The following is a 15,099-nucleotide window of genomic DNA, read 5'->3' as shown; positions in this document are numbered from 1 at the left end:
GGGCGGCTTGGGCCGTCCCCCCCGCCACCCCCCTGCAGCACTCCCCGCCCCCGCTTCCCCGCGCTCTAGTCGGGTAAAGCGCCGTCGTCTCGACCGCAGAGGAAGAGAGAGAGGAGGGGAGGAGAAAGGAGGAGAGGGGAAAGAAAGGTAGGGGAGGGGTCGCCCTCCGTCTCTTCCCATGGTCCCGGGGGAGGAGGAGCAGCGGCCGCCGGCTCCGGAGGGGGAGTGTGAATGACCGAGGAGGGGAGGGGAAGGGGAGGAGAAAGGGGAGGGGGAGAGCCAAAAGGAGGAGGGGCGCGGGCGGATAAGGACGGCGTTTCCCCCTTCTCCTTCGCAGCCTGGCAGGAGAAGGCGACGGGAGCGGCGGTCCCGCCGGGAAGATGCTCAAAGTCACCATGCCCTCGTCTCCCTCCTCTTCGTCGTCCTCCTCTTCGTCCTCGTCCTCCTCCTCTTCGTCCTCCTCGTCCTCTTCCTCCGCCGCCACCGCCGCCGCCGTCCCCCCGACTGCCACCTCCGCTCGGGCCGGAGCCGTCGCCGCCGCCGCCGCCGCTGCGCCCCCCGAGTACTGGATCGACGGCTCCAACAAGGACACCCTGGCCCACTACTTCGAGGTGGAGTCCGAGCTGGGACGGTAAGAGAGGGTGGGCGGCGGGGGGCTTGGGGCTCAATGCTTTCCTTCCTCCGGAACCCCCTAGCCGGCTGCGGGGTTGTTGGTAAACAAGGAGGAGAGCGTGCGTCTGAGAGTGGATGTGTTTGGGGGGGAGGGGGGGTTCGGCTGCCACCCCTTCCCCTGGGGAGCATCTCGGTGCCACCCCCCCAAGATCCCCCTCTCAAATTGGCTTTCGGGGGGCGCCACCCCCGTCTCCCCTTTCTCCGATCCTAGTGCTCCCCCCCCCGACCCCTCGGGGAGAGCCACCACCACAAATTCAGGTGCAAACTCTCTTCGGCAGGGAGAGAGGCTCAGTTTGGGACTGGTGGAAACGGTAGATCCCTGACCCGACATTTCTTCTTCCCACCCACCGTTCACTCCCTGTTCCCTAGGCATCACATCCCTTGGGGAGTGGGGACCCTCTCCCTCTCCTTATTTTGAGACCAGGGCTTTTTTGGGGTGTGTGTGTGTGTGGTGAGATCAACACCTCCGTAATAAACTCGATGCCTTTTTCTTCCCCGTCCTCTAAACTAAGTGACAGAGGAAATTAAACTTAAACACCAGCTTCATAGTAAGCACTGTTCAGAAGTGGAAGCGAGAATGAATCACTTAAAAGAGTTGAAGGCAGAATAATAAAGTGGTGTTGGTTTAGAGAGAATCGGCGCGTGTGGTTCAGGGGAGGGGTAATTATGTGAGAAAAACCCAAGCTGCGCTTCTTTCATGTAGTGATTTATTTAAGTTATGGATTCAGAGGGCTTCTTCATATGAACAGACTAAGGGGCCCTTAATTCCGATGTGATTTAATGACCAGAGTGGACAGCGACCCAAGGTTTGGTCTTGAAGATAGTCCCGTGTGCCTTTTGTGTGTTGTTGTTTTTTGTTTTGTTTCTGTAAAGATAGTGGGCATTTTAGCTGAAACTTTCTCTCTTTGGGGCATTTAAAGGCTGGGGGGGCCTTCTTTCCATCCCTCATTTTAGGTTCAGAGTCGTGATTCTAGGAACCTAAAGATGACATAAGGATCACTAATAAGTTTCAGTGCCTTAGCCCAGAAATACCCTGCAATTTCAGTTGCTGGAAAAAAGTTTAGTTAAGAAAACATTTTCCACTGCTGCCGTGAGGGGCTTCAGAACTGACTCCGAAAAGGGCACGGGAGGAGGTATGTGACCCTAAAAACCCAACTGAATCTATTTATCTAAAATGCCCTTTATGTTGTACTGTAATGGTAGTCTGTTCAATTTTAGGGAAAGAATCTCAATTAGCAGTTTATTCAACATAAAATACATCTTTCCAGAGAGTAAACAAAAAGCAGAACTGTTTATTTAGTGGAAGCCAGTGGAGTGGTATAAACATTTTAAGTAGAGTCAATCTACTTAAACAAAAATGTTGGGTATTCTAGAAACTATTTTACAGTTGAGGAAATACTGCACCTGAATTAGGGTCAGGTGAAGATGTTTGTCAGTAAACCTTGCTATCTATTGAGGCACCATCAATGACCTTCCCATTTACAATTCAGCAGGAAATTGCTTTCAGCTGTATGGACTTATTCCTATTCTCCCAAATACAAGTCAGTGAATCTGCCTTCACAGGACAGGTGAGAGGGGTTTATAATGATCTTAAGTTGAACAGGAAGAAAAATTATGACATGAGAATTCTAATAGTGATAGTCTAATGTTAGTGCTGTCACTTCCAAATGAAGAAAAGGAATATTTCAAGAATGACTTTTTGGGATAGTTATGATTATTCTTGGAGAGCTTAAATATAGATTGCTAAAATACTTCCAACATTTAGAGTGCTTAGCATATTTTGAAACCCAAAGGTGAAAAGTGTTTATCTCTCTCCCTATTTCCATCAGTAGTAACCTTAAAAAAAAAAAAAATGTCAGTTCTCTGTAGATGGCAGCATTGGTGAGTTGAAAAATGCCCTGGGCAGGATACAGGACACAGACAATGGCGATTTTCATTTTATTACTTCCTGATCAAAGATTTTGCTCGTTCGGTAAACAAAGAATCCAACAATTCATAACATGCCAAAAATGCATTCTGTCTACATATGGCTCTGAAATAAATCCAGAAACATGTAACCATATTGTCATTTTGGGGATAGGTTATGACAGACTTCAGTTTTCCTAGTACAGTACCATATTTAGAAACACTTTTTTTGTTTTGACACTGAATCAAGTGATTAAAAATCTTTTTTTTTTCTCTGAAGCTATTGTCTATCCAGAGAAGAAAGATTATAGATTAAGGCCTTGCCAAAGCCATGCCACCTCTTCATTTCAAGTGTTGGGGTGGGGCTCACAGGTACAGTCCTGGGAGGGGAATGCACAAGCATGCCAGTGTATACACACAAGGAGGGGACACAAAGGCAGGTGAATGCATATGCAGAGTGACACTCAAGCTTGCCTACATGAGGCTGAGGTGAGGGACAAATGGAGACCCACACAGTTAGGAGGACACTCTTGGGAAGAAGTCAGGGTATGAGGCTGGGGTAAGAAGGACATTTCAGAAGGCTTAGGGGTAAAGCTCATGGGTTCTTTTCCACAGCCTCAATTCCTTGGAGACAATCTCCCTGGTTGCCTTTCTGGAATTGGTGCCCCCGCTTGCAAATACTATGGTTTTCAAGGCCATTAGGCTGACCAGTCAATGGAATTTACATTTTCACTGTTGGTGTCTACCAGTGAAATATCTCTTCCCCTTCCCCACCAACACACACACCATTTTATTGAGAATTTCTGTTGCTCTTGCCCATGAATACTAATACATTATTGCTACTGTGCACTAAATGCCCCCTTATAGCCTGATAATTAACATTTCTCCTTGAGTGACCATCAAACTGCCAAGAGCATTGTAGGGCACTGAGGAAAAGAATATGCTAGATGCCATTTCTCCTTAATATCCTTCTACTACCCCTAACTCACCCCACCCAGGAAACCCTACTTCCTGGTGTGTGGGGAACCCTTTGATTGTGGAGGAGTCTTTTGGCTGCTGTGTTCTTCCTCTGTGCTGTGCTCTGCTGCCTTGGCCCTTCTCTTAGAGCTTGGGTTAGCTGCGGAGTAGAGGGTTGGGCTTAGGCTGGGCTCTGGCCAGAGCAAAATATTAGAAGGGTCAGAGCCAGAATGCCCAAGGAACCTGTAGAAAACAGGCACTGCTGGGCAGGGTGGAGCTACTTCCTAGGTGAAATAGGTAAATTTAGGTGTGAGCAGAAGTGATTTTTCACCTTACTGATGTAGAATTCCCTAGAAGGTAGCCTTCAAAGGATGAACTTTCACTGCCTTAGGAGCCTCTGAAATGATTTCTTCAACTCCTTTCTTTTAGGCTGTGCAAAGCTAGGTTTACTTCCACTTTGCAAGTGACTGTCTCTGCCTCACCCCCTTCACCCTTCCCTGGGATTCTGTGGTTTTCCACACTGCATTTCCTTTGCAGCTCTGGGCAATGAACTCTGTTGCTGCTGCAGACATTATTGGTCTAGGTCCTCCCTATGAGTGCAAAGTTTGGGAACTGAGGCTAGGGTGGGAAGGGGCAAAACAGGGTGAAAACAGGCAGCAGTGGAGGAGGAAGGCAAGCGGAGGTTTGTAGAGGAGAGTCTTGATTCTTCACACAGAAGTAATTGCCTCTGCACTGCTGTGGAACCACCTTAGATGTTCTGTCTTCTCATCTCCCTCCTCTGTTTTGGAGGTCTTAGGGTCAGGGGCCTAGGAGCTCTGACAAGAGGACAGCTGTGCAACTAGGTATGCAGGATTCCCCATTCATATCTGGAAATGCTTGCATCCCCTGGGATTAAAAATCCTAGTAACCCATGGGGCATCTGTTCATGAACATTGTGCTGTGTATGCACAATCAAGCAGTAGTATTTACTGAGTGTTTGTACTGTGCTAAGAGCTTGGGAGAGTCCAATATAACAGTTGATAGACAGGATCCCGCCCGCAATGAGCTTACAGACTGTAGGGGGACACGGGCATTAATACAAAGAAATAAATTATGTGCGTGTATATATATGTACATATATATATATATATATATATATACACACACACATATATACTTAAGGGCAGTGGGGCTGAGGTGGTGGTGGGGGGGGCAACCAAGGGATACAAATCCAAATGCAAGGGTGACACCAAAGAGAGTGGGAGTGTGCAGTTCTCTTCCTTTTAGAAATGAGGGCTCTTAACTCTTGGAGTTCAAAGCCTCGCTAGGGTTTAGCCCGGCCCATTCCTGGAATTTGAAATCAAGTCTTTAGACTGAGCTCGTTGTGGGCAGGGAATGTCACTGTTGGTTATTGTATTGTACTTTCCCAAGCATTAGGACAGTGCTGTGCACACAGCAAGTGCTCAATAAATATGACTGAATGAATTTGGCCCACACAGGTCTCCCTCTCTTTGCCCACTATTGCAGAATATCGGGCATCAATCAATGGGTATTTACTGAGTGCTTACTGTGTACAGAGCCCTGTTCTAAGCATTTGAGAGATACAGTATAACTGTTGGTAGACATGTTCCCTGCCCACAGCGAGCTACAGTCTAAGGAGGAGGGGAAGACAGACATTAATATTAAGAAGTTACGGATAAGTGCTGTGAGGCCGAGGTGAATAGAGGGAGCAAATCAGGGTGATGCAGAAGGGAGTGGGAGAAGAGGAAAGGAGGGCTTAGTCAGGAAAGGCCTCTTGGAAGAGATGAGACTTTCAATAAGGCTTTGAAGCTAGGGTGGCGGAGAGGTACGTAAGTAGTTACGCACGCATGGTAGTTCATGTCCCTTCTTTCGGCCTTGTCTCTTTCCATTTTCCTGACCCTCTCTCTTCCTGGTACCCTTTTCTGTACTTCCATTTAACACCCTCCCCACGTGATATTTTGACTGACCTCCTTCTTTGCATTGCTTCTGTTTGGCACCTCATGTTCTCAATTGATGGTATGCTCCGATGGTTACTTTAATTGGGGATAAAAAACAAATCTGCTTCTAGCTGCCTGGCTATCTTCTCATTGGAAATAGGGGCCTGGCAGGGAGTGCAAGTGGGGGAATAGCGATGGACCAGTCATATTACATTGATTTTTACAATTCTCATAGGGCATCAGGGATATGAAAGAGGGTACATAGTATATGTCTTGTCTTATTCTGTTGAGTCGTCTCCGACCCATAGCGACGCCGTGGACACATCTCTCCCAGAATGCCCCACTCTTCAACTGCAGTCGTTCCGGTAGTGGATCCATAGAGTATTCTTGGTAAAATTATGGAAGTGGTTTACCATTGCCTCCTTCCGTGCAGTAAACTTGAATCTCCACCCTCGACTCTCTCCCGTGCCGCTGCTGCCCAGCACAGGTGAGTTTTGACTTGTAGCAGATGGCCTTCCGCACGCTAGCCACTGCTCAAGCTAGGAATGGAATGGGTAGGCCTTTGCTTGACTCTTCCTCCCGTAGTCGAGACTCATAAAGTACTGAAAACTCTCCAGCTGCGACCCTGAGAAGGGCATGGTCTCTTTGGACACCCTTAAATGAATTGGCTCTTTGCCAAAAGTAGACAGGCCCTTTTTTCTCTGCATGGCATATGTGAGCAGCAGCATGACCTAGTGGATAGAGCATGGGCCTGGGAGTCAGAAGGACCCATGTTCTGCCACTTGTCTGCTGCGTGACCTTGGGCAAGTTACTTAACTTCTCTGTGCTTGTTACCTCACCTGTAAAATGGGGATTGAGACTGTGATGCCACATGGGACATTGTGTCCCATCCAATTTGCTCGTATCTACCCCAGCACTTAGTACAGTGTCTGGCACATAGTAAGCACTTAATCAATACCATAAAAATGAAATGGCAAGGTTGCAGACAATAATGGGAAACCAGGAATATCGAGTCCTAGTGCCAGCTTTTCCATGCATTTGTTGTGTAAATGTGGGCTTTAAACTGTCTTGACCTTATTTTCTTCATCTCTACCACAGGACTGGTGACATACCCAACTTTTGGTAAAGAGTAATGATTTATTGTTGGTAACATTCATCCTGGTCCTTAGTAGAAAGATATTCTGGGAATGTACTTCTGAATTTACCACGGTGGGTACGCTTGGTTCTGTCAATGTGTTTTCACTCCATGTTTTGGCTAGAACTTTATGAGGGAAGGTTCATAATAATAGTGATAGTTACGGTATTCGCTAAGCACTTACTATGTATCAAGCACTGCTCTAAGCACTGGGGTAGATACTAGTTGTTAAGGTCGCACACGGGCTGTGGGCTCCTCATAGGCAGTAATTGTCTTTCTTTATTGCTGTGTTGTACTTTCCCAAGTGCTTAGACCGGTGCTTTGCACACAGTAAATGTTTAGAATCTACGATTAAATGAATGAGGGAGAACCGGAGAACAGTTAGTTACTCGATCCCCATTTTACAGTTGAGGAAACTGAGGCACAGAGAATTTGAGCAACTTGCCCAAATTAGGGGTTAGAATCCAGGCTCTGCCGCTTGTCTACTGTGTGACTTTGAGTAAGGCACTTCCCTACTCTGTGCCTCCGTTACCTCATCTGTAAAATGGGGATTAAGACTGTGAGCCCCATGTGGGACTGGGAGTATGTCCAACCTGACTAACCCGTCTACCCCAGTGCTTAGAACAGTGTTTGGCACATAGTAAGCACTTAACAAGTACCATTATTATTATTATTAGGTGCTCTGAGGCCCAAGCCTGTTCATCTGACAAATGTAGCCTGTTTGGATTGCCACTGTGTTGGAAGAAACAGCTTGTGCACGTTTGCATATGTGTATGCCCACGGTATCGTACGCTATAATACCACAGTGCACATATTCTTTAATGTGGTGCTTTGTTTGAACACAGCCCCTACGTTTTAGAAGAACTGTGTGCATTTAAATTAGGTATGGGTCAGTGCAGTAGAGGAATGTCACAATTAGGAATGAAATCAAGTTGAACTTAATCCTGGGATGCCACTGACTATAGCAATGTTGAATGCTAACTGTATATCAATGCTAGAATTTGACAATGTAGTAATCTTAAAGGAGTTTTAAAAGTAAAGTAAGAATGTCTTGTTTTTATAGAAATAGATTATTTTTCCATGTTTAAATATTTCTGCTACGTTAAAAATAACTCTAAATTTGAAACCAGACACAGGTGCTGTCTACTGCCACACTGTTCTGCAGAACTTCACATTTAAAACAAAAAAAAACAAAAAACCTAAACCACAAAACAGTTTCATAGCACCTTCTCATAAACACTCTCCCCACAATATGGATTTTACGTTGCAGCACCCAGTTTGGAAGAAAGTGTTCTGAGGAGTAGGCAGATGAACTAATATCATTACTAACTTTTCATGACTTCTGCTTCCAAAAGTGAAACACTTTTTTGGAACCCACCTTTTGTATTTTCTATATGGTTTATATAAACCAAAAGTCAGTATTATCCCAAAGTTAATAGAACTCACCCCAATGTTTTAACTTCATTTTATATGCTAAGTCTTTGTGACCGGATATTAACGTTTAATGGCGATATACTGGTATACAGTCTTTTGTATATATTTACACGCACACATGTTTACACTAAATGCCATGGCTATAGCATGATGGCACAATTAAGGAGTTTTCTTCTGACGCACATACCTGTCTGGATGCAACGTGACCTGGGTCGGAAGAAATGGTTGTGTGCATGTGAGCACCATCAGACATAGTGAGTACTATACTGCAAATTTTCCTTAATAAACACACAGTCTTGGAAGTAGCACTCTTTAAAAAGTTGTTCTCTGACTGACTTGTTTTGCTAGATGCACCTCACGATTCTTGCTTTTAGTGGCTTTCCTACTTCGACTTTTCTTGCCACCCCTTCTCTCCATCGTCCATTATCTGCTCCGTTTCTCTCTAGCAAATATAATATAAAACATTTTGCTCGTTGTGAGCAGAGAATGTCTCTTGTACTCTCTCCAGCACTTAGTACAGTGCTCTGCACACAGTAAGTGTTCAATAAATGATTAGCATTTTGTGCTTCTATTAAAAGCATTGATGTTTATATTGACTTTTTTTCAAAAATCCCAGTTAAATAGGCTTATGTGAATTGCATATCATTTAATTTTTGTGAAATATTTTTATATGCAAATAATATTCATTGATAGCCATTTTATTTTGTATCATCACTTTTTTTTTCTCCATTGCTCCATGTTTTGAAGTGTAGGCAAATTCAGGTCCATTAAATTGTGTGGGGTAAAGATTTTATAAACTAGAATTCAGTGTTGGTGATTTGCTTGTGATTACATCTTTGACATCATCCTTAATAATAGATCTTTGGGACCCTACAGTAAAAGTAGAAGGCCCAGTTCCTGTACCTAAGGAGATTTCAAGCCACGCAGCCCCACCGAGCTGAATTTATACATCCTTCGAAATAGGGGGAAATCAAGCACCCCTGGTTTTCCTATACCATGTGGGCTGCATTCTGGCAAAACACAGTGCATTAGAAAGCTCACTGAGTCCACTGCTGCATATATGCATATGCACACATGCTGTTTTTTCTGACACTACAATAGGGCCATATCTAAACAGGCTTGTGTTGTCAGGTGAATGTCCCTGAATACCCTAATCACGTTCTAACTAAAAGGTGTAGTCAAAACACATTCTGACAGCACTGTTCATTTCTAACTATGTATTTTGATATGTTTGAATATTCAAAAACTGTCTTGAATTTTTTTCTGACTCTATGTTGACATTACATGAGGATGTGTGTTTAGGGTGGGGAGGTGTTTGGGTGCAAGTGTAATTCAGCGTGGCTCAGTGGAAAGAGCACGGGCTTTGGAGTCAGGGCTCGTGAGTTCGAATCCCAGCTCTGCCACTTGTCGGCTGTGTGACTGTGGGCAAGTCACTTAACTTCTCCGTGCCTCAGTTCCCTCATCTGTAAAATGAGGATTAAGACTGTGAGCCCCACGTGGGACAACCTGATTCCCCTATGTCTACCCCAGCGCTTAGAACAGTGCTCGGCACATAGTAAGCGCTTAACAAATACCAACATTATTATTATTATTAATTAGACCAGGATGCTTCATTTAAATGAATACAGTAGACCATGGTATTTAGGTAAATTTGTTAGTGTGCTTTTATATACATACAATCTGAATAAATATTATGTAGAGGCTAATAGTGTGTTTATTTTTACTTAAGGTACAGCTCTATTGATTTTTGGCAGCTCGGAAAAATCAAAACCCAAATTGAAGTTAAATGAACACACATAAGTGTGTCTGAAAGGAAATGAGAAGTGGGTACCCATATATATTTTCTCACACATAGTAAGCTTTTCAAGCTTGATGAAGTATTTTGATAAGAATTCACCTATGTTGTAACCAACAACTGAATACAAGGCAAGGGGTGAAATATGTACCTTTTTTTTAAAAAAAAAAAAAAAACCAAAAACAAACAAAACATTATTACAGAGTGAATTCAACTGTAATTAACAATGACATGGTGATGGTGGACAATGCCAGCCTTCTTTGTCAGGTGTTTTTTTTATGGTGTTCCTTAAGCACTTACTATGAGTCATGCACTGTTCTAAACACTAGAGTAGATACAAGCTAATCAGATTGAACACAATCCAGGTCCCACATGGGGCTCACAGCTTTAATAGCCATTTTACAGATGAGGTAACTGAGGCACAGAGAAGTGAAGTGACTTGCCCAAGGTCACACAGCAGACAAGTGGTGGACCTGGGATTAGACCCCAGCTCCTTCTGACTCCTAGGCCCATGATCTCCCCCCGAATCGGGCAACGCTGCTTCTCTTAGGAGTGGCTTTTGTGGTCAGTACCTGACTAGCTTTAGAAATGGGTATCCAAACATTGAATGTGATTAAACTTAAGTAGCATAGGCACAGACCTGTTGCCTTACTCTCCATTTTTGTTGAAAAACAGAAATGCCCAGCATTAAACAGGTGATGGTGACTTGCTTTCTTCCAAGGATACAAACAAAAATAATCTCCTTAAAAGGCAAGAGCATGACTTACCACCTGTCTGAAACGGGCATCAACTGCTTAAAAACCCAGGAGTGACTGTCAGCCACTATGCCTTGCTTCTTTTTCAGGTGATCCCCCTTCAATTCCTTTAAAAGACAGAATGATGAAGTGGCCAGCTCCCAGCAGTTTAGGTAATTTCAAAGGTTGGTGGGCATTCCAGAGGCCCTAGGGGCACTTAAATGACCCCTTTTTGAGGTGGCAGTGGGACTTTGGGGTCTGCAGTGCCACTTCTGATGGAGGCTGCTCCTCCAGAGGATTATGCCAAACACTTGGAGGGGAGCTACCTCGCATTGTCCCACCTCAATCAATCAGTGGAATTTACTGAGCACTTACTAAGTGCAAAACACTACTAAGTGCTTGGAAGAGTATTCCAGGGGTATAAGGGGCCCTCTGGCAAGGGTAGGGTAGGCATCAGGAGTTTCCAGAGTGGTAATTGCCTTTTTTCCTTGACAAGGTAGCTATTTCACCCAAATCTGATTGGGCAAATGTGACTTTTAGTGCTAACCCAGAGCTTGTGGTGAGAACTCCTGCTTTTAAAGGCCTACTCCAGGAACCCTGACAACAGCATATATCTCTGATAGTCTAAATTTCAGGTGTATCCAATGTCTCTAGTTTCAGAGGACTACAACCTTTAGCAAGACTTCTTCCTCTCTGTATGAATTATAAATCCATATCACAACAAAAGACTTATTATTAACCCACTTCTCTTATTTAAAACAACCCAGTTTAAAGTGAGATGTATTTTTTTTTTATCTGCCCCATTCTGGTGAGGTTTGGATTTTGTCACTACCTTTGGACAACTGCTGTCAGAGAAAATTCTGTTTGCAAGCCCCGGGGAGAAGAAGAGAGATTTTGAGGGTTCACCCAGGTGCTTGTTTGCTTTTCAGATGCTCATCTGTTATTTGGAGGTACTAGCATTATTTCTTCATATAAGTTTATATTATGTCAACTCGTTAATGTTTACCTCTTCTCTCCCTCTTAACTTTTAATATCCCAAACATGTATAGCTGTCTCTACTTGAAGATGACACCGCTGTTGGGGAGATTCTATGCAGGAATGATAATCCCTTCCACACCCTCTGCATACAAAGATTGTCCTTTGCCGGTGTTGTGCTGCATTTACCACTTGTAGCACCTGCTGCTGTTTCCTGGTCTCCTGATTGCTTTATCTGCCATCTCTGCTCATAGAGAGCAACCTGCCTTCTGACTGCAGCATGTTAGACCCGGTTTGTGTATTGCTACTGACTCCCATCAGTTTGCTGCTATAGCACACTGTTTGAGACTGTGGTTTTTCTTTGTCTTTAAACCATTTTCAGTCTTTCGTGCTTTTGCCTGGCCACTTTCGATTCTGTCTCTCTCCTCCTTATGTAAGCTCTCCAGTGAAGCAGTTGCAATGAGCATTACCTCCAAGCTAGTGAGCTGACTTCTTGGCACACAAGGCTACATTTGCTGGTTGCCCCGTTTTCCACAAGAGGGCCGCCTGTTTCGTTGGCAACTTGGACTCTCTAGTACTATTTTCAACGTGGAGTGCCATTTCACCTAAGGGCCTCAGCCCTTTTCCTCTCAGAATCCAAGGTCAGATTGCCCTTCTGAGATACTGGGAAAGGTCTCGTCAGCCAGTGGCTATTTGGTTGATCTGGAGACCATGTTGGTAGCCGTGATCAATGAGTTGGGAGGGAGAAAAACTGTAGGCTGCTGTGGACTACCTGGGACCTATTAAGAGCAGAGCTAAAATGCTTTAACATCCCCATTTAGACAGAATGGTCCCCGAATTTCCATCTTCTATTTTACATTGGAGAGGAGGGACATGTTCATAGCCTGAAAAACCTTAAGGGAGGAAAAGATGATTTCAGCAGTACATTTTTGCTGATAGGAGAGTTCAGGTTGGAAGGGAGGAAGAATTGATGGGAAGAAAAAGGGAGGGGGAAATCATGCTCTGAGCTTCAGGTTCATGATAATGTTGGTATTTGTTAAGTGCTTATTATGTGCAGAGCACTGTTCTAAGCGCTGGGGTATACAGGGTAATCAGGTTGTCCCACATGAGGCTCACAGTCTTAATCCCCATTTTCCAGAGGAGGTAACTGAGGCAAGTGAGGCAAGTTAAGTGACTTGCCCACAGTCACATAGCTGACAAGTGGCAGAGCCGGGAATAGAACCCATGATCTCTGATTCCCAAGCCCGGGCTCTTGCCACTGAACCACGCTGATGGATTCATGGTTCATGGATTCTAGTCCTTGGGTAAACATCCTGAGTGCCAGGCTTGACAGAGGGTCTGGGGTGCATTAAGTTATTGAGTATCTACTGTGTGCTGAACATTGTCTTCAGTGCTTGGAAGAGTCCTATTAGTAATCTATTTTAATGTCTCTCACCCTGTAGATCTCTCTCTCACCCTGTAGACTGTAAACTCCTTGTGGGTAGGGATTGCAGCTAACCAAGATGCAGAGGGCTATTAAGCTCTTGCTATGTGGCAGGCACTGTACTAAGCATGAGGGTAGATACAAGGTAATCGGGTTGGACCCAATTTGTGTCCAACAAGAGGCTCACAGTATTAATCCCCATTTAACAGATGAGTTAATGGAGGCACAGAAAAGTTGAGTGTCACAGACAAGTGGCAGATCTGGGATTAGAATCTGGGTCCTTTGAACTCTTAGACCCATACTCTATCCACTAGGGCCCACTGCTTCTCTTGTAGTGTACTTTCCCAAGCGCTTAGTTCAGTGCTCTGAACACAGTAAGCACTTAAATACCACTGATGGATTACAAAAAAATTAAAAGACATGATCTCTGCCCTTAATGAGTTTAAAATTTAGTGGCTTGGAAATTGCCATGCTTTTGCTAGGCTCCAGGTTGGCAGAGGCCTCGCTGTTGGGAAATGGAACTCGGTGACAGCAGCGGTAAGTACCTAGCTTGTCGACTCCCTTCCTCCTCCACTTCTCTCTCTTCCCTTTCTCTTCTCTCACCTCACCTACATTCCACCTAAAATGACCATATGTGTAAGTGGCAACCAAAAGTAGAGGAGGTATTGCTTCTCGATCTTTTTTCCTACTCCTCCTTCCCCAGCTGCTCTCAACTTTCAATTCCCCAGCATGAAGGCTTTTTCTTTTTCTTCCCCTGCCTGATACATTTTTCAGAGCTTGGAGTATCTCGCACTGCTCCCCATACCTGTTGGCTCTTGGTACATCAGTGCTTGCCAGCTCTCAGCATATTAGATCCTTGGCATCTGCTACAAAAATTTTCTTGATGCTAATTAGAAGACTAAAAAAAAAGTAGCTGGCATACTAATGTCATTTCATATTTTTTGAGGGTTCTGGGGATATTTCTAGGCAAAGTCCGTGAATTTGCCTAAAGTACGCATCAGATTCCACAGGCAAAATTTGTGGTATTCTTCAGAGCGTGTGTCATCCGTCTTCAAATGTACATCTAAGAAATGTGACTTTTCTTCTTTGTCTCTCCTATGTCCATTTATAGGCTTGGAGATCCGAAGGAGTGGACACTTGGGAATCGATAAATCACCCTTGGTGGTGTAGATAGACTTGACATTGAATTACTATTCATTTCTCTGGAGCATCAAAGGTTACTGGTTGTATGGAGCTATTGTATTAATACGAGATGACTCCTATACGTGATGCCATCTATTCTTTTGAATCATGGGGTATCCTTTAGTGGCCTCTGTTTATATTTCTGAAAAAAACAACAAGCATAGTATCAGGGTGTATGGATAGGGGTATAACTCACAGGAGTGTTTTCTCATGGATAATTTTCATGACTCTTCCCAGAGTATTGACTTGTTCTGATTGCTACAATTTAAGGACTTGCTCTTAGTTTGTGGTCAAGAGTTTTTTATTTAGATTCTTTTTTTTAAAATGGTATATAAGTGCTTACTATGTACCAGGCACTATACTAAGCTCTGGGGTAGCTACAAGATAATCAGGTTGGACACAGTCCCTGTCCACATGGGGCTCACAGTCTTCTGATAACAAGGGAGAATAAAGTAAAGCAAATTAAGTTTCCAAATTTTGATCGCTACTTCACTGACTGAAATCCGGTTTCTCGAAACTTGTCTGTAGGGTTTAGGATTGTACTGCATCTGGAAAATTCTACTCGATTGGTATTTATTGAACACCTACTTTGTGCTGATCACTGTTCCAACCTGGAAGAGTGCAGTAGAGTAAGTAGGCGTGATTGCTACCCTAAAGAAGCTTACAATCTAGTGGGAAAGACAAACACTTAAAATAATAGGACGAAGGAAAAGGGGTAATGTGGGTCTGTGTTCTCTTCACTTTTCATTATTGCAAGCATTGCACCACTCAAGTTTATGTAGGAAGCTTGAATCAAAATATTTCCAAGCGGAGAACTCAGTTGCCAGTGTTTCTGGAATTTCTTCACTGCCGAGGATATGCACATGCCCATTTTCAATTACAAATCAGCAGGAAGATGCTGTTATTTAATATTTCAAAGAGTTATTAAAATCTAGTTTGATTCCTCGTGC

The 15,099-nt window shown here is 44.0% G+C and overlaps 1 protein-coding gene across 1 annotated transcript in view; it reads left to right on the top strand.

The window, feature by feature from the left end:
• Positions 1–292: 292 nt before the first annotated feature.
• CAMK4 (calcium/calmodulin dependent protein kinase IV) overlaps positions 293–15,099 on the top strand; it is a 242,086-nt gene continuing 227,279 nt past the window's right edge. The window contains exon 1 of the mRNA XM_007672810.3: positions 293–631. Coding sequence (XP_007671000.2) covers positions 381–631 — 251 coding nt within the window. The 5' untranslated portion in view covers positions 293–380. The remainder of the gene's footprint in view (positions 632–15,099) is intronic.

This window comes from Ornithorhynchus anatinus, chromosome X3 (genome assembly GCF_004115215.2).
Source record: "Ornithorhynchus anatinus isolate Pmale09 chromosome X3, mOrnAna1.pri.v4, whole genome shotgun sequence".
Classification (NCBI taxonomy): domain Eukaryota; kingdom Metazoa; phylum Chordata; class Mammalia; order Monotremata; family Ornithorhynchidae; genus Ornithorhynchus; species Ornithorhynchus anatinus.
The sequence above is the reverse complement of the archived record's forward strand: the minus strand, read 5'-3'. Positions and strand labels throughout refer to the sequence as shown.